We start from the raw sequence: 23,899 nt of genomic DNA on the forward strand, positions 1-23,899 counted from the left end.
TACATGAAAATATTTTATATTAAAAAAAAAAACTCAATCAGAAAATATACTTTTTGAAAATGAAATTAGGTTCTCTGTTATTCTCCCTTCCATTGAAATAAAAGTTCAAAGGTAATATTAAAAAAAAAATAAAAAAAAATAAGAAAATAAGAAACAACTGTTATGATGAGATAATCATTTACTAAAATGATCAATACAAAATTTGAACAGAAAGAAAAGACTGTAATTCAAAAGAATTCTGGCATTTGCAAAGTATAGTGGCGATGTTGGAGTTAGAGCATCCTCTGTTGTCGAGTGTACTCCCAAAGTGCAATAGCACCACTGACATGAACATTAAGAGACCTAACGACTCCTAACTGCGGAATTTCAATGCAAGCGTCCAACATATGAATTATCTCTACTGGTATTCCTTCCTTCTCACGACCAACAACTAATACCTGTCCAATATGAAGACGAATAAATTCATGCAACAAAAATCAAATATTCAATTCCATATTATTAACTGAGAGACAAAAGCCTGTGGGACAATTACTTACTGTTTTTGTAGGAAAATTGTACCGGTCCAGTGGTATGCTATTTGCAGTTTGCTCCAGACCTAAGATAGCAAAACCCTCGTGTTTCTTTTTCTCCAAGAATACTTTCATACTCTCCACCGGGACTTCCAAAACAGGAACCCATTTTTCCGCTGTTACACTGATAAAACAAAATGCTAGTTTAGTAACAAATATCTTCCAATGTCAAAAAAGCACAATGTAGATTCTTGTTGGTAACATAAACAACTATACAAGGATACTTTTCTACTTCTTCAATAATATTTCGAATTGAACTGACTTAATCAATCAATTGCACTGTTGATTTTAGTTTATGAATGTCATACAATTTTGTTTGCACTGTGCAACAGAACAATACTACGCTAACCCACAAGATTATATAAGCAGGCAACGCTATGTGCCAAAACTATATTTTTGCAAAAACAGAATATGGGAAGGCCAAAGAAGCATCCAGTCATGAACAGATATAGCAAAATTCAGTTTGCACCATCAACAACACACAAACACAAGAAAGAAAGAAAATACGGCTCGAGTTACCTGATAAGTTGAAACTGCTTGTCAGTTAATATATTTTTGTTCGCAATAGCTAGTCCTGCTGATCTAAATACCTGCAGAAAGATTGTCATACAAAATAGACTTAAATCAGAGACATGCTAAACAGAGCTGAAAACATTTGTTAAAGTAAAACGTGGTGCCGACATGGAAGCAGTTAAAAAAACATGGAGGCTATGTGTAACACACCTCACATGTCCGGGCCAACCCAGCAAGATTAGGTATCCGATCGATGAGTGAAGCTACAAGGATAATTTGTTGCCTGGATCCTTTTAACTTGTCTGCAATCATTCCTCCCGAATGTAGCAACTTATCAATAAGCTGATCTTCATTTGACATATCTGTAATTAGGGGCAAGAAAGTTTTACTATGGATTTCTTTAAATTGGACTGCAAAATTTCATTTTGGAACAAACATATTATTAAATTATCTTCTATTGCATGTTTCTCTATACCAAATTCTGGAAATCTACTTAGAAGCCAGCTCCATATTTCTACATTATGTTTCGCTAACTATCTCTTCTTCTCATTCCTGATTCCTCATCCCTCTTGCTTAAATAGACTAATCAATAAATAAGAAAAAAATTATCCTCAATTTTACCTTGATTACCCTCGATCTTTGCAAAATAATTTGCCGGAGGCACAAATTATAATGTGAACCAATCAAAATGCATCCTAGTTTTAGAACCTCTCATTCTAGATTTCATCATGTTCTTCTTTTGCATTATTAATGATAATTAAACATAAACATCACAACTCACAAGTAATAATGAAGAGGAAATTGATCTAGTTACACTTCTCAATGGGATATAACTCTGAAATATCTAATCAAGAACAGAAGAAATCTCCATATTATAAAAACTAAACCAGAATAATGTTATTTTATTTTTTGACCTTTTAATAGTCATGTAATGAAAAAATATTTTTATGAGACTTGTTATTATTCATACACTGAGAAGTAGCTCTTTAGAATTCTGAACATGCAAGACCAGGATATACTGAAAATGAGAGTTAACATACCTAAAAGCGATTCATACGGTGTTCTTTTGTCCAAGAGAACGGTGGAGGCTGAATCTTGCCGCTCATTCTTAGAGAAAGTAATTTTTCTTTGAAAGTCATATAATAGTTCTTTGTCCAGCTGACCTACGGATTGCTCTCCGTTGGAGTTCAATATTTTACTACTCTTAGGACTTCCATCAATGCGAATGCTCTCATTCTTGATCGCAGCTGCATCTTTAGCCATTGATGATCTAAGATCTTCCCTAGTATCCTGTAAGAGTTTCGTATAAGAACAAACCCTACATGAAAAAGGGTAAAACAAAATAGCTAGCAGCTTACATTGAGAAAATTAATGACTCGATCCATAAGTGTAGTTGGAACACATTCAAATTCAACCTCCTACATTTCAAACAAAGTTTCAGTTTAGAAATTAGAAACAATAAACAGAATTAGTTCGTAGATCAGTAAACTTTTTGCATGAATATAAAAAATCATCTTCTAACTCCAAAAGGGAACAACTCAAATAGGAAGTCATAAAAACGGACATGAAGTTATAATGGTTGCAATGAACAAACTGACAGAACAAATAGGAAAAGAAGTACCCAGTAATTAATCAGCTCTTGCCTTCAGAAAGAAAATTGTGGGTAAGAGGAATTTTCTGTGTGGATATGGATGGCCTCATGAATAGATGATACAACAAAATCTTATTTACTAGCAAAATCTTCCATGTCTAGAGCATCCTAATTTCGCAGATAAATATCGCAGACATCTATCTTTTTAATTAAATTGACATGTTCTACAATGATAATTCTTACGCCAAAACTACGTTCATGCCGTGCCCCACATAGAGAAGTACTTCAAATCAGAACTTATAATAGTTATAAACTTATAATCAAAATGAAAAAAACAATCAAATAACGAAAATATGAAAATTGGTCCGCCCACTCCCCCCTTTCAGGTAGTTAAAGCTTCCTTGATTAACATGATATTATCTACTAGGCAAATTACAGAAACTACCATTGAAGTTTGCCAAATGACAAAACCATATAGTCAACTATCGAAAGTACAAACACCTTTCCAGTTATTACAAATACCTCTGAAGTTTGTTTTTTTTTTTTTTTATGATAGTTTGCAATTGGCCTAGAAACATGTCAAAGTAGTATTTGCTATTAACTAACTTAACAGGATTTTTTTGTAAAAAGAACCAACATCAGGGGCAGATTTCGTTTAGTTCAACAATACAAGAAATATGTCATAATATTCTCTATTGAGAAAAGGTTTTACAAACATAGTTTGCTTCACAAATAACATTTTCATTATGGAAAGTTTATATAATGGAACCAAAGCATAGGCTAAAATCATCAGACATTAAGGTCAAAAGGCTTATATAAAGGGTCTCTGACTAAATATCATAATTATTAAAAAATAATAGCTTTCACATATAAACTCCGGACCAAGTAGTAAAGTTTGTTAATCACAACTGACCTCGACCCTGTTAGTAAAAATTCCAGCAGGTGATACAGACTTCACTGGATCAAAGGCATCAAGATAGCTTTCCATGGAAGATCTTAACCTGCATCACCAATTGATGAAAGACTACACAATAACAAACAATCATCGAACCATTATAAACCTGCAAGTTTGTAATCTAGAAAGAACACCTAATCATAATAAGTCCGAACTCCACATGTTCTACTAATAAACCGTATACTAGCTCTTTTTAAATTGAGAAATCATATTCACTAATTATTAAGTGCGAATCATTGCCAATAAATTGCTAATAGTTGAGCGTTTCTGATTGGTTCAACCAAGCATAATTTCTTTTCTCCAGTAAAGCTATTTGTATTCCCCCAAAATATCAATAATTCATTGCAATATAAGATAACCTCAACAATTAGAAGACATCAACATTTGAAAATGTCTCTCAACCCAGTCCAATAGTTTCATTGGTCCACTGACGGCTGACAACCTGAGTATACAATAGGACAATCACAATATAACATCATCGGCTTTTCACTTGGTATGTTTTGCCAATCCAGCGACCCATTGAGCATCAGGTCCACCACAGACCCACCCAAAAATCCATGAAAGTTCTTGGTTTCTAGTAATAGTAGGAAGCCCGTGAGAGATGTTCCCACACATAATAGATGTAGGACGGGATTTATAGTATATATCAACATCTTTGCTACTTTATGAGATTTCCATTTTAATGATCCCTTGCATATATTGTTCCTTGTTATTTGTAGGCTTTTAGCAAACTTCTATAATACTTTCATCTTTTTGTGATTTTTTAAGGATTAGCCTACTTGTTACAATGATATACATAGAATAACTTAGACCCCTTTCAAATAACTCATGATCGGATAACCAAATTCAGAAAATTCAGAACTCACAACTTGTCACAAAACACATGGAAGTAGAAAAAAAAAATTGACTGCTGCATAGTAGCAAATAGCCACTCCGCAGTAAACAAATTCATCCAAAGAAACTTTTTGAATATCGCATTGTAGCTAAACTTACCGTGCACAATCCGAGTTATGTGCCAAATAGTATCTCAAATCCATAAAGCACCTCCTCTCCAAAGACATGCTAGCAGCACTGGAATTTGAATCAAGCAACTTCTGAAGAACTTGATACACCAATATCTGCATTTCAAAATATGGGAAGCCATAAATACCATAATTATATTAAACAACTACATGCATCAACGGAGTATCTAAACATTATCCAACCATTGGTAAATGCTCACCTGTGTAAATCCACGTAAAGTGTGATGATGAGAGGTCATCAATGGAACTATAGGAGGAAGTAGTTCATCTAAGTGTCCAAATTGAGTCTCATTCTTTGCATGGAGAATGACATTAGCTGCTATGAATACATATGATGACAGAGCCTGAATCCATGAAATATATGTAAATAACAGTTCTATTATAGAAAAATAAATGGCCACACTCAATAATGTTTGTATATTCAAATACGTTGTCGACACCATACGAACACCCAAAACATTATCATAGTTTAGTGAGAGTTGGGGAAATTTAAATTAATGTAAATCATTGCTTTCCAGATCGATGGTTGTTTTCACAATTAGGGTGCAGTTTCTGAAGTTAGATCATGCCCCAGCAATCTGTCATACAGGCATTCAGTGAAACATACAGTACCAGAACAAAAGCTCTCGATTAGTTGTTTCTCCAAACTTAAATAAAACGATTTGGTTATAAAATTCTTTAAACCAAAATGAACAGTGCAAATAGTCATCCTCATTTTATCTATAAAAAGTGAGCATACAAGGTAAAACATCATGATACAAAATTTGAACTTTTGTGCCATTAATCTCTCATTTCTCTAGTCTCCTCTCAATTTCTACAGGAGAACAAGCTGAAACGATATATTTTGGTGGTGCTACTATAGGATTATTTTTTTATACCAAATATGTCCACTGCGTGTCTTGTTACTTTCCAGAGATGCTATTTATATAAATCTTGCCTTACCAAATTACTTTCTTGCTAAAGTATGATTCTACAAGGAAATCTGCAATTTAAGCCATTGAGATAATGCATAGCAATCAATACACCAATGGAGGCAATAATAATTAAGTATAATCAAACATCACTGGAGATGGGAGTTTGAGAGAGGTCTTGACTGTCCTACAGAAAAGTTTGTCGATTGGAGACCTGGGAGCAGGTGATCCACCCAGTGAAAAGAATGTGACTAGGTTTAGACTAAACATCTAACTTCTAAAATTCAAAATATTAAATATCCAATATTTAATATATTTGGTCCATTTGTGGTATATTTACATAAAGAGGATAACAAAGAAAACATAAAATGAGAGAACTAAACTTATAACATATAATTCTTCTCACCTGAGGACGCATTTCATAATTCCTTAGCACAGGAACCAATTGTTGGTCAACCTGTAAAGTGGAAACAAAGCAAAGGCCTCAGCATATTACCTACACATATTTAGACCATTACAATCACAAGTATCTCAGAGTTTTTATTAAATATGTAATGAAACAAAGTCGGGTTGTTTGGTAATTGCATATAGAAGTTCTTTTACGTAGATTCTATAAGGAAATTAACTAAATTAGAACAAGGATTGTAATAAAGAATGTGTTATTCTAAAATGAGCATTCTAATATTGTCAAAGTCAGGTTGCAAAACAAAAAAAAATCAGTAAGCTTATAGAAGTAGTAGATAGCTACGGAAGAAATTCACATTCAGAGGACCTTTTGAAGCCACTCAACTGGCGTTGCAATACACCTCAATCTGAAAGTGTAATAATGCCCATAGGGCTTCATTCTAATCAGGCCACTTTGTTCTCATTCATCGTTCTTTTTATGACACTAAACTTTTCTGTCGTCATAACTCACTAGCCAGCTCCAAAACATAACTGGCCAGCATGTCTATACTATACTTATGCGCAAGTCTGTTATATCTCTATTATATTTCAATGCAAAATCCCATGAGAGTAGATTACAAGTAGGAATTTAAAATGTCTCTACAGTGAGGAACGAAAGCTACTGTTAACAAAAATAGGCATGTCCAGGAGCAATATTATTGAATGTAGAGAACACACTTCTATTGCCAACTAATTGAAACACAAAAGTAAATAATTACTGGAAATAGAAAAGTGAAAAGAAAGGGAAGGCTTGAAAACAAACTGCAGATCTATCTTTATCAAATTTAGCAAAGGCAATTAAATACAATAAGAAACTAACATTACTAACTTCATGGTCCTATAATCGAGCCATGAGACCATCATGTATAACTAAATGAACATAATTTTCTAAAAACTTGAGACACCTATTTGTAAATTTCCAGGTAAATAAAACCGTTCCAGAAATGTGGCAGCCATTTCAAACACCATTTCCAACACAAACAATAAAAATATATTATTGCACCGTTACCAGATTCGCCAAACAGTATCATGTTCTCTATTACCAAACTTTCCTAGCTTAGCTGTCACAATGAATCATAGTATAAACTACAGTCAAAATCCACATCCACATCCACATCTTACTATCCCACTCTTCACCAAATAACTTTGATTGTATAAGAAGTGACGAGGATATATATAATTTACAGAAAATTTAACGAATGCATAAGAATATAGATAGGAAACATTCCATGTATATATAAACAGTGAAAGTGAAGAAAAGCTAAAAGTTGTTTCTTACCAGTGAAGGGAATTTCAAATATATGTAGATAGCAAAAGTTTCCAAGTATTGTCGAACTGAAGGCAAATTGTTCCTCTGCAACCACATGAACATAAGTATCATTATATCAATATTACAGAAATTAGAAACTGTAGAAAATAAGAAAATACAAAATGGTGCATGTTGAATACTCCATAATATCAAGCATAAGAGACTCTAAAAAGGCTGTCGCACATTTTCAACATCAAATCACATTATATATTATTATAATATATGGTATAACTTTGACCTATGGACAGTTGCAATAATATCATCCGTCAATGCAGACATACAACATTCCTTCTCATGCAAAGAGCATCTAGAACATCCATGCAAAACTGAAGTTAAATAGGTCAGATAATCAAGCATATGGAAAGCCTCAGGTGAATCAGAAGTTCTTTGGTAGAAATGACTCACAAAAATTGATGTGTGCAAGCAAGATGTTACTTGTTCAACAATACTTAAGTCAACAAATCGTGACAATGAACATATCATCTGCCATGCACGAACTTTCCGCCTATGAATCTGCAAAAAAGAAAAACAAATTGGAAAACATAATCATAAAATAATGTCAGGAACTTTAATCACTGTCGAGCAATCACTTTTAGAGGGTCAAGAATGATTGGACATTGAAAAAAGAAAAACTATTGTCAGTTCAGTCAATGCAATTCAAGGTAATCAATATATTTGTATCCTAGCCATATCTATTCCCCTGTATATGGATACAAGACGGAATGACCAATACTTTGTGATGGATATTTTTAAGGAAAAGGAAAGATTTGAAGGGACAAGAAAGTCTAAGGAGCAATGGCCATTCAGATAACAAAACAGAGAAAGTACAGATCTTTATTGCAATATCAAACTCACCGCACTATACTTTTTATACAACTCCTTAGACAGATCTTTGTCATTTACCTGCAAAAAAGTCAGTCAGCAGTTGATTAACTTTTTGCTTTCCCAGGTTCAGAGAGGGTAAAGAGTAAAGACAATCATGTTCTAGCATAAAACAAAATTGAAAGTTACGCAGTATAAAAGTACAGTAAGATGGAAAATTGCATAGGGATTTCTCGAGATTCAATCACGACGACCGGAATGGTGGTACCTTGTATAGAATGGAGAGTTTTCAAATTGAGTAATTTTCTTTGCTGATTTCAACGATCCACCAGGGGTTGATCAAATCCATTCGTTAAGCCCATTTTACAGTTAATGCGACAGAGCGCGCAGATCATACAATCTCCTTAACATATCATTCATTCTAACATATTGATTTAAGTCGTTATGGAAATGATGTAGATGAGTATCCATGATAGAGATGAATATCCAAGCTAATAAACCTTTTAACAAATGAAATTTAGATCTAATATTTTGATTCACATGGCAAGATATTGCGATTTAAGTAAAGAATATATGGTGTAAATATAAACTGACTGTATAGCCTGATTGCTTTCCCAGAAATCAGATTGTATTTTTTGTTTCCCTTTCCATGTAAGTGCTATCAAAGCCTTCCTATATGCCTATTACTAACAGCAGTGAATAATACAAATTTTAATCTTCTTAAAGTTTTATCTTCTATGTCAAGCCTAATCCTCTACTGTATATACACGTAGATAAGTATAACATACATATAAACGGCCAGACATACTCTCGGTCACTGTCAGGCTTCAAGTTCAAATCCACATAGTTTCAGAATAAGTGGATGTTCATAGTATATACACATCATACATGAGCATTGCTTGATAAATAGAAGAAAAGGAAAAGGAATACCACACAATCGAGAAGCTCCAGCAAAAACATCTTTCCAGATGCAATAATAGAAATGCTCTCCTCTTTTCTATTGGTAGATTCGTCTAAGCCAGCCATGTCCGCAAGTTTGGAAAACAAAACAGCAACAGATACACGGGCATACAACTCTGTATTGATGAACACCTGATAAACATTTGTCCAAAATAACAAACAAATATAAAATATTACTAAGTTAAACATCTCTCCCAACTAAATACCAGAGAGAGTTTCCCTTCGAATTGATATAAGAAAAGAAACACAACAAACAAACTAATATATATTTTGAAGAAAGAATCAAACCATAAGCCAAATCAACCTGAATAAACCTAATTATATTCTTCTCTACAACTTAATGTCTCACTTTGTAGCACAATTTTCTGTCAAGTACCATCTTCAGAGTTAAACCTTGAAACTTGCAAATTCTCCTAGTTAACTGATTTCATGGTGACTTCGATCAATTTGCTCCACTAGGTTTAAATTAAGTATAGATTTTGAGATCTTGAGATAAAGGCAATCTAGGATCTTGAATGTACTCAAACCATCACAGTTAGTTTCCCATCCAGGTGTTTATACTTGTTAGCAGTATGCAATCGACATAAGTAATGGTGGATTGTCTGTCTTTAGCTTCAATGGAAGGGGGGAACTGATGCTCCAATCCTTGAATTATGATTTGCATTATGTAGATTGATTACAAATACCATTATTGAGAGCTATACATCACCACAAATCAGACTGACATTGATTTACTTTGAAATGCTTTTGGTGTATATAGAATGATTGAACATGATCATCTTGAGTAACAGAGTATTATCCTTTCCTTTTAGGAGATTCATTATTGAATATAGACGAGCATTAAAGCAAACATGAATACCACTGATAGATTTTGGTCAATAACTTACATCAACTAACTCAGGATCTAAGCTTCTTGATAAAACTGAAATTTCAGTCCTTGCATCACAATTTTCAGCTAGTTCAGCTTCGAAATCCTCGTCAAAAGCAACTACACAAACATAACAATAAAAAACATTTGAAAAGGGTATCGATCCTGGCCAGGAGGGAAAGAGCTGTCCCAAAAAGCTGTTAACTCAACAATGTAAATCATGATATGGTCTATTAAAATATTTTTTTTGCAATATTTAGAACACTTGGCAATCTCAGAGCATACCAGAACCATAAAATGTTAACAGCTTCAGCTCTTTAATATAGTATTTTAACGTATTTGGATAAGCCAGCCACAGCCCACATAAATGTAGTGCGGCAAGACGAATAGTACGCGGGCTTTTTGTGCCTTCCTCTAGGATTTTCTCAACAAACTGCAAAATATTGATGATAGTATATATGATAACGACAAACAAAGAATATGGACAGTTTTTAAGGGAGAGGGTGAGGATAACACATACCCACTTTAAAGGCCCGGGAACATTGTTAGATTCATGCATGTGTCCTTGCCCAAAAACTGAATAATGCAACAGAGAGGATAAAAGTGCAGCAATAGGAGCTACCCTCCTTTTGTTGCAATTGATATGCAATATCCATGAAGAACGAACCAAAAGCCACATCATCTAAAGAAGAGAAAAGCATGTGTTGCTAGTTATACAAAGAAAACAGTTTTAGTAAAATATGAGGAGAATATATGGCCCACAGGAATAACTGAAGCTCTTGATCTCTTTTTTGTAATTCATTATACTTATTTTGGTATCGAACATGATTTCTCCAATTACAAAAGTGAACAACTTGGTTTTCACCAACCTTGAATACAGATGCATGGTTATAGCCTATAGGAAATTTTCAGAAAGGTTAAATTTAGGCTTCGGAATATCCAACTGAAGGTTGTACCTCAATTATGTATTGATCTATGATTAATTTTTCGAGGATGTTCCTCAACTGCACGTTATATAGTATGGATTATGTGTTTCAAGCTTTGCATGTAACATGCACAGTTCAAAATGGATTTTGAGGATTTTGTGTTTTGGCTTATAGTCTGTGATTTCTTCTGAATCTGTGACTTAATTGTGTAATTATGTGTTAATGTTGCTACATTTTGAGCACTCTGTATCCTTGTGTGCTGACTTGACTATAATTGATCTATTCCTGTGATTAATTGATGATTTGGAATTTGAATTAGGAAATTGGGAATTAGGGTTCTTTGAACTTGGGGAAATTGATTACATAGAATCTAATATCCTTAGTAGCATATTTGAAACTGGTTTGCTGCAACAGAGAAGTTTTTAAAAGTTCAGTTTTCTACTTAAAACACTCAATGTATCCAAAATGGCCTAATTAAACTCAATGAATTTCATGCTATGTATGTCTATGTATGCACCACACTTCCCTTATTATTAATATTAGTAAAAAAAAACCCGATTGTTCAAAAAAATATTTAGCTAAATACTCCCTAAAAACTTGTTTACGAGATTGTGCCCAAAAAAATGCTTCATACAGGAATTTGTGTTAATATTAATAAAACGAGAACCAGGAACATTTTTTACAATTCCCTCAAAGTAATATGGTAAATTTCGATTTCATATAACAAATACGGGACCAGCTTTTCTTCCTTTCTTTATTTTATTTTTATTTTTTTTTTTTTTTTTTTTTGAGAATAAAAATAATGGGAAAAGGTGAAAAAGCAATATTGCTTGTGGAGTCTAATTTAAAGCATAACAAAGATTTCAACATAAAATTGTACACTCTGTGGAAAGCACTTATAAGAAGTCGAAAAATCAATGGGATAGTTGTTAATCTCCTCAAGTCAGAAGTATAGAATACACAGCATATGAAATTAATCTAGCATGGAAACGTACCTCAACAGTTACTCCACTAGAGGAGGAAATCGATAGATCCATTTCTTTTGAATGAAACAATTCCATGATTAATCTGACTGATCTAAGCATGGGCAAGATTGAAACTTCCCCGGCATTTTCAAGGCTGCAGAATATGAAGTCTATCGAGAATCAATATGAAGCTCACTGAAAAATGGAAAATCTTGGTGAACATTTTATCTATTATGAATAGAGGTGGTGTAGAATTTATGACCGTTCATTTGTTACATATAACAATTTCTGTTAGTTATATTCACCTTATAAGTAGGGAAAAAATATAGGCATGAAAAATGAGAAGGACAAAAAGATGTTGACATGTATTACCTATTTGGAAAGTTGTAGAAGAATCAAAAACATTATATGAAACATTTATCAGAAAAAACTGAGAAAAGGGAAATTTAAATTTTAATCTACAGTCCTAATATCTGCAACAAACTAAAATACAGTCCTCAGATAGGGATCCGTATAACCTAAGGAGCGAGCATGGAACCCCGAATTTCTTGAATAAAGTGGACTGTCAAAAGACTGTTCTTCATTTTACGACATTCCAATATGTTCAGCATATAAACACTCATGCGCACATCTTTAGGACACAAACATGGTGAGAACATTGGTCGACATTATATACCGTGCCAACATACAATCTACAAATATATATAGAATAAGGTTTTGCACCAACCACATTTATTGCTTAGGTATCCGAATTTTCCAACAATATTGGAAGCCCGCTGCAGAGCGTATATACAATATAAACCAAAAGGCATATACCCAAGATATTGAGAAAAAAATTGAATACTACACACGAACAAGTAAGTATATGTAAAAGGAACAAAAAATTATTTAGGACACAAACAAAATAAAAAGTACGGTCCAGTAAATTTGTGTGTGTGTGTGTGTCACACATCACACAGGCATACTACATAGATATGAATAAGCATTCACAAAAATAAAATCAACATTAAACATAGATACCGAACCACGAAAATAACTTGAGCCAACCAAGTTTGCTTATAAGTCGAGGATATCATGATTTTTCAAGAATATGAAAACTCACAAAATAAATATATATTAGCACTTAAATATCAAACGCAAACAAATTAAGTGTAAAGACACCCACCTCAGGCATTCATTTGCCATTTTTAAATGTTGTTTTTCAAGCCCCAAAACACCGCAAAATGTCAAAAAAAGAATGCCCCTTGTCCAAAAATGCAATAGATGAGCTTATCCCATGATTGAAACATGTCCAAATTTACGCCATTCAATTATGTGGAAGTTGCAACTCTCATATTCAACAAGCATTACAAGTGGATAAGAGACATATCCATAAGCGAAACATGACACCAACAGAAGACGACGCATCATATGCAACTCTAAGTGCATAAAAGCAATTGCTCCTAACTATTCTATTAGAGTGGTAGACACGAATAATCATTTATTATCTTACCTTCCAACAAGATCACCAAATATTCGTGTTACAGTTGTGTCTGAGAAGAAAGATTTACACGTATTCCGCTGAACTCCATTGCGAAGTGCATAATTTGGTAATGACAAGAGGGATTCTAGACAGCTCCACTGAAAGACAAGAAATAATATTACTTAGTATTATGATTTTACTAGCACATCATCAATTGTCAATAACTGCATAAGTTCACCGAACAGGATTAAATGAAAGTAAAATAAGGGGATAGAATAAATATAACAATATTTGAGAAAAATTAAAACACGAATATTTATCAAAAAAGAATGCGATTAGTCTTGGTTTTGCCCGGCTAAATGCATAGACAAGCTCAAAGTAAAAGATGTTCATACTCAAAAAGACCAAGTTCCAGTTCCCACTAAAAGTCTCGATGAGATGTAAAAAAAAATAACAAATCGAAGGGATGCGCTTAGAACAAATAAACAAACAAAAACCAAATAGATCTTCTCATATCAGGGTAGGCGTCTCCAGATAATCTGGGCCAGCTACAGAACTCAAAGATGGGTACAGGCGCTTTAGCTCCCTCTGAATGAAACTCTACTCTGGGAACAAAAAAGAACCTTAGACATCTTGTCTTCGTTAAAGTGGTTCAGAAACTAATAGAATGAAACACTAGAGTTGGACAACTATCCTTAAAGAGTCTTGTTCACTACCTTACACCAAGACTGTTGTTTTTTTTTTCAGTATTTATTGAAAGGACAGCTAAAGGAATTAACAACAATGAGATCTATTTACCAGATAGCAATGTGCTTTTTTAAGCCGATTGCACTAAATATGAGTAAGAATCTAGCAAGGACCCTATTTAGTCTACCGTTCAAGGGCAAAAAAACTTCTTCTGGGATCTTGTATTTCCAAAGAAAAAATAACTAATAAAAGTAAAGTTGACATAGAATATTTAATTAACTTACAAAGAAGACTCAACTTCCCACGTATCCATGAAATGGTCAACTATTAGCACTACATTGCAACAAGTGTCACTTTCTCACCTTCTCTGTAATCAAGAATGAAAACACCCACAACTACAGCACTCTTGTTTGCATCTAACAAGATCAGCTTTCTACTTGGACTAACTAACGCAGAGTGTAGGTTTGTAAGTCATTTCACAAATATCAGCAAAAAGAACAGAAAATGTTAATTTAAAATGTTCCTCACGTATTTTCTTGGTGCACAAAAGGATTTTAATGAAAATGTATAAATGCAGGATTCTTATAAAATATAACTTCTGCATAATGTCAATTAAAATTTGTTGACATAAACTAAAATGTAACTCAAGTCAGATACAGTGGTAAACATGAAAAAATAAAAACCATTTAAAAATCTAAAAAATAAATAACTAACTTTAATTATCGCTTCAATGTCAAACATCTAATTTGTGATGGTAGAGGCGTTTTGTCATAATACAGGAAGTTTTAAGTAATATCCTCTTGAAGGTGCTCCTGCTTGGAACTTTGGGCTCCTAAATCTTAAAACTATACGCTGTCCCAGATGTTTCAGAAATAGTCAAATGCAAGAAATCGTACATCATCATTATCATATCTAATAATATCATTATGTTTACCTGTCACTAGAATCATTTCATAAACAAACACAGACAAGTAACAAGGTTTCTATAGGACAAAGATTAATACAAAATGCAGGAGAGCAAATAATAAAGAAGGAAGAAGAAGAAAAACAACCTTCGAATTCATTAGAACTGCCCTTCTCGTCCGTGCCAATTGCCCCCCATCAATAACATTATCAATATTATATATAAATGCACTAACAAATACATCCAACATTGATTTGCCATCTGTTTCTGATGGAAATGATTTGTTAGTGCTTGTGACAAGATCCAATGATAGAGGAGAGAACACAAACCCCAAATCTTTCAAAGTGTATGCACATGCTTCATATGAAGCTAAGCATATTTCTGCTTCAACCTGTTTTAGACAGTGAACCCAGACAACAAACATCTCAGTGCAAACTTAGTTTTATATGGGAAATTATTTTCAACGTGATCATTCATTATTTCTTGACATCGAAATTATACAGATTCTAGCATACCTCCGATTTAGGTGCTGGAGTTGTAATAGTCTTCCAGCAGAATTTCCAGAGGAAGGTTTGAGCAGAATTTGTCAGAACACCTGTTCTAAACTGTTCACACCACCTCATTACATATGCAAGAGTCTTTATGCATGTTATCTGATTGTTCAATAACGAAAGCAAGAGGAAGTCAGTTAGAACAGCGTATGGTGTCTGGTGAAATTTCTAGATATGAAGTAAGAGAAATGCTTCTGATTATGTATTCTCTCAAAACATATATCCCCAAAATAAAATGAAAATAACTCCCAAATACAGTCTTGCGTCAGATTCTGAATATGTATTCACCAATCACATTAATTCTAACAAATTTGTTAACATTATTGAATTATGAAGATCAGTACATGTAAGTACGACTATAACCCCTCCATTGAATCAAAAAGAGAAGTACAAATTATTGAGAATGCAGATTCGGTTTGAATGTTCTTACAGCTTCCACAACAGAAGTACATAGAGAAGACGACAGGCGTCGTTGACTTGGGCCCCCTAGTTTCCCTCTAATAGAACTTGGCAGCATCATGTCCTCTGTTATGACACCCGACCAAAAAAAGGAACATGATAATTTGGCAAACGAGACCAGTTCTTCCTGTCAATTCCATAGAAAGAAACCGGATGAAACAGTTATCTAAAACAGTAAAGCTGAAAAAATACAGAGGTGGTCCGAACCAAAAACGAGAATAACACTGCAGCAAACTTGTCAAAAATGATTGATTCTTCAGTGAAACTCGGATTGTCTACTAGACTACGAACAAGTTCTCTATCCATTTTTTTTGTCACTCGACAAATAGCAGTTCTCTCTTGGATTACTTGAAGTTCCTCAACCAAACTGGAAATGAGAATGAAAAATTTCACGGCCACCCACTCTGAATAGTTCTTCTGTTTGCAGACCTCATCACCTTGGTCTTGAATGAACTGCATTAAAGCGTTTACAGTTGTAAAATATCTAGAGAAGCTACAAAACGAACACGTAAATGTATCCAAAACTCCTTAACCAACGAATGGCATAACACTGATGGGTGACTGGGTGTCCGTAAATATATAGCTCCATGTAGACTAGTATTAACAGGAATTATGATACTCATAAAACAAATCTACTTCATCAAAATGTCAAGATGTCCAAAATAATCAATAACAAGCTTCCATTTTGTCATTTAATGCACCATTTACATTTTACAGTCAAATTTTCCAAGTGGTTGCGAATATCCCATTAAAGTTCATTCGATTCTTTGAATTCAGAATTTTAATTTCCATAATATATGCATAGAGTCCAGGATGATATTAAAAGAAAAATCACTCAACTTTTCTGCAGTGTATTTCCAGGTATACCAATTCACATTGAGAATTGGGTGAAAATAATTTAATATTATTTGGTACCCCATTATGTAAAGTTCGGATTAAGAGTATTAATACAAGGTAAAATACCTTTTACTCTCATTTTGTTCTCTCTCGACCGCGGATGGGATTAATTTCACAAAAGTACATAAAACGGTGCATGTGAGAGATAAAGAACAATGTATGGCAGTATTGATATATATTATACCTTCAGGATTGGGTCAAAGTGTTCTCTGCCCTCGGCTACAAGAAAAAGAACTCGAGCCCAACGTTTTGCTTCGGATCCCCATGCCTCCAATTCTTCGTCATCATATGTAAAAAGAGAGGAGTCGAGTGGATGCTGATTACTGATAAAGTTACTAGGAAATCCATCAATAGCCTTCAGAAGCTGCATATTAGGACAACGAAGCCATTTTTGAACTGCATATCTCAATGAACCTAGAGTCAAACAAAAGATTAAAAGCATATGTAAGATTGAGCAGTGCTAATCATCATTCAATCTTTCAAATGCAGATCAATGCACAGCGCAAACACTTTAGCCATACCACCATGATCAGTGTATTCACGAGGCACACCAGAAATGAAGTGAAAAAGAATCTCCAGTGGAACATCGCTTCCAGTCATCATGGAAGCAGCAGCTGCTAAAATCTTTTCACAAACTAAAGGCAATAAGAAGGTCAAATTGATATTTTTTGGTATAATCACAACTTATAACTTGAAGAATATGAGAAAAGTGGATTTAATACCTCGAAGACGGTATTTAGGGTTAAAATGTTGTTTACCACACTCGAGAACAAACCGTAGAACATCCAGTAAGTCAGCTCTATCAATTTGACAAGAGTTTGGAGCAGATTCAACTAAGATGCCATCAGTAGCATGAATAAATTGATTAATGTCATGATAATTATGTCTCGAATTTCCACAAGCAGCCGAAGCAATGCACTCCACAAGGCAAATCAACCCAGCCCGTCCAAAAGAATGAGATTTGGGAACAGATGACAAATCGATCAAGAATGAAACATGCTGCCTGTATTCAAATGAGATGGATAGTATTTTCACTTTTCGTAATAGCTTCACTCTTTGATCTTCAGCATTTAATAAGAGAACACATTCAATGTGGGGTGGGCGGGAGTACAAAACAAGAATTTCTAAGAGGCAATAGGGTTCAATATCCTACCGCGGCAGACGAAACATTTTTTATATTTGAAGTCGTCATATTGAAAATATCAGTGAATCAAAAAAGATATCTTTATTTAGCAAAATGATAAATGCATAGGCAATCTGCAACAATTTCAATTGTTGTATAGTCGTTACTGATTCATAATAGCGTAAATTTCTGTTCTTGAGATATTTATCTCAGCTGCACTATCAACGTATAACTTCATTAGAATTCAACCGCCATATTTTCATTTACAATTAGTCTGAAAAAGTAGAGCAGCACCCATTCATATTACAGCATACCTCTCTTTCATATAACTGGCATATTGACACATAAATCTAGCTGCAGCTTTTATAATCGATGAAGAGTAGACTTCTTTCACACCTACGACAGAAAACACGTGATGAAATGTGCAAGACTGCAAAGAGGCCTGATTCTACAATAAGATTGGGAATTCATAAAATAAAATGAACCAACCGAATTCTTTGTGGTGCACGGGATCATTTAACCCTCGTATGAGTGGACCAATAATAAAATCTTTTGGCACTAATTTAACGCAGCCTCCATAGTTCTCCCACTCAACAGCCAAAAACGACTGCATGACAAGGCATCGTACTGCAGCAAACAATTGAAGTTTTAATATTTCTGGAAAACAAATAACCATATATACCAATACAGACAAGTGATGTGATGCAATTTCAAATATTAAAACATCAACTTAATTATGAATTGTGACAAGATATCTTTATTACCTTGAGGATTATCATGGCAAAAGCCACGTTCCCATAAGATTGCTAACCATTGAAAAATTTGATCGGCAGTCCCCATCTGATTATGATAGAGCTCTTCGTTAACAGAGTTTACAGAACTCTCCGATGAAAACAAAGACCGAAGCCAAAGCATAATCTGTCAAAGGCAAAAGAAAGAGAGAAGAATGTTAAAAAAGACAACAATCACCCCCTTGCTACATCATAGAGATTGTCCCAATGCCAAGATATACAACACTTGTTAACTAGCACCTTGACGGAGAAACATAAGTCATGGTCATTTTAGCAACGCAATGCACATCGAAAAAGTGATCCGCATGAAATAGTCATCACAGAAGATGATATTGTGAAGAAAAACAAAATCTGACTGTCTTGAATATGAACTAGAGAATTTACATGAATCATGGCTTGATACAGAAATTAATTAACTCAATCTGGATACTGGGCATATTTTCGATATATAAAATAAGAATCTCTTCTATACAGATATTTTTCTAGTCCACTAAGCAATCACATATTCAATTTTAAGTTGCAAGAAAATTATGCATGGAAGGGAGCAACAAAGATTATCAACATATCATATGTATGAATCTTATGCTTGCAAGAGCTTCTTTATCTATTAGGCTTTCCTTACCGAATAGAATTATAAAAGAGAAGAAAGAGGTTGAGTTATTTTCCACATCCTATGCATGGGAACCTTGATATTGTAATGTAATATATTTGTAACCAAAGTCCACTTCCAAAAAGAATACATGCACAATGCTCATCCTATAAGCAGTGGAAAAAGCTTGTTCCATTAAATAATAATTAATGATGGCGTACCTGGTGATTCCAAGCTGCTTCAACCAAATGCGTACCATATTCTTCAAGCATTTCATACAGAAAAAAAAATGCCTCCCACCTATGCCAGCCAGTAAAATTTAATTCGTTTTGATTGCATATTTTCCCAACGCCCAATGACTGCGCCTCTTTGTCCGCCCACCTCCCTTTTTTGCCTATCATGCGAGATTCGGAACCACTCTCATCTGCTACTTCCTCCAAAACACCAGAGAAGCATTTCCCTTCATTGCTCAAGGTTAAAGTAGTTTTTACTATATACAATGAATGCTTCCTCACTGAGTTCTCCTTGTCAAGCTTAAAAGGTTAAATAGTGTATAATGTTATTAAAGGATGTGTCAAACAGTAAGATAATTGATTAAAAAACTCAATAAAAATTCAAAAAAAGTTATTTACCAAGCCTCTCTTTATTTCGTCCCAAAATCCTTGGTCAGATTTTAACTCATTTATCTCCTCTCTTCCACTCACATCTTTAAGTTCATCAGTTGATGAAGAGGATAAATATAGAGAAAGTATATCATAAGCATCTCTTCTCTCCAATGACCCCAGAGAAAATAGTAACTTACAACATTTCCATATTTTCATAAAAAATTCCTTCCTGTAAAACCAGCAAAAATATCAGTATAAACAGGACTAAGAGACTGACAATACTGACGATTTGCAAAGCTGGTATTATGGTCTTGCTAATACAAACTTATATACCTGGTCAATACACGAGGCGTCCCAGGAGCTGCAACTTGGAAGCTATGATTATGTGCAAATGATTTAAATATAAATGGAAGAAGAAATCTGATCGCCGAAGATCGATGCTCAAAACTTTGAGAAAGCATTTGAAGACTCAGATTACAAAGGTCCCATAGCATATTCCCAGCAAACAAAATTGCTTGGGACCCATTTGTTGAGGTTGACCCAGAAACAATTCCTTCGTGTTTATTCCGAAGAGCAGCATCCAGAGTCAAAGTTAATGTATTACAAGACATAGATAATGGAAAATCATATGAGTTAGAAACTGAAAAATCTGTAGGTATATACTTTTCAGTCAATTTGCGGCGAGAATTATCGAAAGATTTTGAGCTCAAATCCTTGTCAATGGAACGCTCAAAAATAGTATGGCCGCTCCAGTTATATATTGCCAACTCTGCACTTTTAAATACTCCCATTGATTGGCCAATTGATCTTAACATGAGAGGCACCACCGTTTCTTCAAGAACCTCCCAGCTGTCTGTTCCGATTATAACATCAAGGAACAAACTTGTAACCTAAATCGAGAATAGGATAATATGAATGATGAATCTGCTATGGACAAAATTTTGCATGTTCGATGCGAAGAGTATATACTGAATGCTTTACCTCATTAAATAGCTCGTAGTCATATGTATGTGTTAACTTCAATAAAGGAATCCACACTTTCCAAACAAACGTATGCATGTGATGAGTACCTACAGGAAAGAAAAAGAAAATCTGGTAAACAATTAACAAAAGCAACAGCCCTAGTTATCTAATCTCAGCTGACAAACTAATGTTCTTTATCTCAGTCCTCAGGAACCTTTTGACACACTTCGTCATAACCAGTTTTTGCAATTCCATGTCCAACTTAGAACTACAATTTGAATGCCATTCGTTAACAATTATTAGCATTGAACCTCACGAGAATATTTCAACCATCACCGAAGTTTGGTTAAAGATTACAGCATTTCCAATTACAGATAACCAAAAAAATAAATTAAACATTCTGGAAGAGAAGTGGACACTGTTTTAGATGGCAGTATAAACTCACCAGACTTCTTTAGGAAGTGAGAAAGGGCGGCAACATAGGTCAAAACACAGTTACGCCACTCACTCTCCACCATTTCACTTTCTTGTTCAATAACCTGCAAAATAACATAATCCTGGTCACTCGAAATGTTTTCCTTATTAGTCTAAGTCGTTACTTTTACCATTTAAAAATAAAATTAAATAACTAACAGAAAAGTATATACGAAAAAGAGTTTTAAAATATTACCCAGATGATGTACCAAGATTGCGCTCAAGTTCAGGATATTCAGATTTGAATAGGGGTTTTAGGACAAAGATTTTGAATGCTCTAAATATTATAGGTTTTTAAATCCACTATAATAATGGGGAAAAAAGGCTCAAAGTTGGTGCTAAAAAATAATTCAAAATCCCTTTTAACTTGGAACTACCACACAAGCCTAATAGGTTTGAAATTATGAAATTGAAATAATTAACTCCCAAGTCCTTCAATTCATGGAAGAGTGGGGGGGTTTAACTTTTGGTTGTTCATAGATAGTTAAAGCAAATGGGGCTCAAATTAACTTTCTGCTTAACTTCTATCACGTTTGTTTCGTATAACAATTTACAACTAATAAATGAAAACAAAAATGGGGTATTTGAATGTATGAACAATCGTATATACAGACCTTAATGAGATTGGGAAATTCATTGGCAAGGTCAGAGAAAAGTGAAGATGGAGATACGGCGGTGGCAGCGAGTATACAATCCATCATAGAAGGAATCGCAGCCGGAGGTACCCGCCGGAAACTGCTCCAGATTGATGCAACGATAGTCTCCATGGAAGACTAGTAGTCTTCTACGGTTGCCCGAAATTCACAACGCGCTTAAACCCTACAAGAAAAATAAGCTTAAGGTTTAGGGGATGTACGGTGCATTCCTAGTGGGGATTTTTACTTCCACAATTTTCATTTAATTTTTGGGGTTATATGACAAACACCCCTCAATGAATTTTGACTTCTTGATAAATCCGTGTTTTTTAATTGATTTTTGATATAAGTCCAATTGACTGGAATTATCCAAAATGCCCCTATTTAATATTATTGAAAATTGCCATATTATATTATTTTTGATAAATCCATTATATTTTTTGTAGATATGCAAATCCCCTATTTTCTCCCCACACCATCCCCAATTATCTCCTATCGGCATTTATAATTAAGTTTTATCAAATTTTTTTAAAATAGTTTTTTATATCAATTTAAAACAAAATTTGGTTTTTTTTTAATTTCACTTTTTTAAATAGTTCATATTTTAAAAAAAATTGAAATCCACTACATACTCATCGGAAACCACTAAATTTGTCGGAAACCACTATAAAATTAAAGTAAAAATTACTATAAAATAAGCATAATCCACATTAATATTAAGGTAATCTCACTCTGTAATTAATAAAAGTAGTTCTGTAATTAATGAAAATCACTAAATAATTAACAAATTTCATTACTAAAATTCACTAAAAACTTATCAATTAACAAAAACCACTATGTAAATAATTAAAATCACTCTGTTATTAACGAAAACCACTTTACAATTAACGAAAACCACTGTATAATTAACGAATTTCATTACGAAAATTCACTCTGTAATTAATGAAAATCATTCTATAATTAATGAAATCACAATGTGCATGTAATTAATTCCACTATGTATAACCAAACATGTTCATACATCTACGATTCTCTCGAGATAACTCCTATTGAGATGTTTTCGAAACCACTATGAAAACCACTCTGTATATTTTCGAAAACCACTATGAAATTAAAGTAATGCACATGAACTTAATGTAATCCATTACAAACTTATCGAAATCTACGTAATTCACAACAAATTAAAGTAATCGACTAAAAACACAACAAAAAGTTAACAGAAAAAAAAAACGAAATTCCTATTCCTGAACCCTAAATCGTCATCCTTCTCCCATGGCCACCGACACCTCCCCAAAATTCCAGAAAACAAAAGCTCATGCATATAATAATAAAAAAAAAAAAAAAAAAAATTGGTTTGACAGTTATCTCCAATAATTGTGATGTTTTTCCTCAAAGATCCAATCGAAATTCGTACAAACTGTCAACCACTCAAGAAGGTAAAGCCTCTTCTGCCCCTTTTTCATATGTTTTAGTTAAAGTTTAAAGATTAAAGCTTTTTCCGATGTTTTTTGCTGTTCATCATGCGGCAAAAAGATCCTTTTGTTTTTGTTAGTAAACTAATTCCTTAATTTAATTAATTTGCTGGTATGGTTATTCATTATTATCTGTTCTTCTTCGATTTGGGATGCATGTGTTGTTACGATATAATAGGAAAAAATATTACAATCTTTTTTTATTTTTTTTTTAATTTCCAATCATAAAACATACGTTGCTTTTAAGTTAGGGGTATAATAGTGATAATTTATTATTTTTTATTATTTAATGCTGAAATGGATTTATCCCAAAAAGTTCTAAAAAAATTGGACCTATTGTAATTAGACTTATGTAATGGGGGCTTTTGACAAATAATCCCTTAATTTTTTTAAGGCTGCGGCTATATGCAAGACTAATTCCACTTGTGCAAG

The 23,899-nt window shown here is 33.7% G+C and overlaps 1 protein-coding gene across 2 annotated transcripts; it reads right to left on the reverse strand.

Annotated features, from left to right (window-relative positions):
* Nucleotides 1-50: 50 nt before the first annotated feature.
* Nucleotides 51-22,308, reverse strand: LOC105954143 (tRNA/rRNA methyltransferase (SpoU) family protein). 2 transcript variants are annotated; one of them, XM_012977817.2, is made up of 35 exons: nt 21,975-22,308; nt 21,332-21,425; nt 20,905-20,993; nt 20,257-20,813; nt 19,951-20,152; nt 19,540-19,851; nt 18,703-18,856; nt 18,428-18,565; nt 18,253-18,334; nt 17,538-17,818; nt 17,337-17,450; nt 17,000-17,229; nt 16,126-16,371; nt 15,890-16,045; nt 15,424-15,561; nt 15,057-15,299; nt 13,348-13,475; nt 11,886-12,009; nt 10,485-10,646; nt 10,250-10,397; nt 9,984-10,084; nt 9,067-9,228; nt 8,170-8,217; nt 7,720-7,827; nt 7,285-7,359; nt 5,968-6,018; nt 4,851-4,994; nt 4,622-4,746; nt 3,587-3,674; nt 2,441-2,500; nt 2,123-2,372; nt 1,293-1,444; nt 1,089-1,159; nt 537-693; nt 51-437 (listed from the first exon to the last, which is right to left on the reverse strand). In XM_012977817.2, exons 1-35 carry the CDS (start codon nt 22,125-22,127, stop codon nt 273-275), a joined length of 5,508 nt encoding a protein of 1,835 aa, XP_012833271.2. In that variant the 5' UTR covers nt 22,128-22,308; the 3' UTR covers nt 51-272. The 2 variants fall into 2 exon arrangements, with proteins under 2 accessions (XP_012833271.2, XP_088674899.1); XM_088818773.1 differs by having other exon boundaries at nt 20,257-20,776; nt 21,975-22,198.
* Nucleotides 22,309-23,899: the final 1,591 nt, after the last annotated feature.

Source organism: Erythranthe guttata, chromosome 5 (genome assembly GCF_056151865.1).
Source record: "Erythranthe guttata isolate IM_541 chromosome 5, IM_541, whole genome shotgun sequence".
In the NCBI taxonomy this organism is placed as follows: Eukaryota; Viridiplantae; Streptophyta; class Magnoliopsida; order Lamiales; family Phrymaceae; genus Erythranthe; species Erythranthe guttata.

Excerpts from the sequence above, each read along its gene's own strand:
- LOC105954143 (XM_012977817.2), bottom strand. The coding sequence starts at position 22,127 with ATGGAGACTATCGTTGCATCAATCTGGAGCAGTTTCCGGCGGGTACCT. Across the intron at positions 17,451-17,537 it reads CCCTAAATACCGTCTTCGAG|TTTGTGAAAAGATTTTAGCA; the intron begins GTATTAAATCCA and ends TATTGCCTTTAG. Across the intron at positions 10,647-11,885 it reads CTAGTGGAGTAACTGTTGAG|ATGATGTGGCTTTTGGTTCG; the intron begins GTACGTTTCCAT and ends TCTCTTCTTTAG.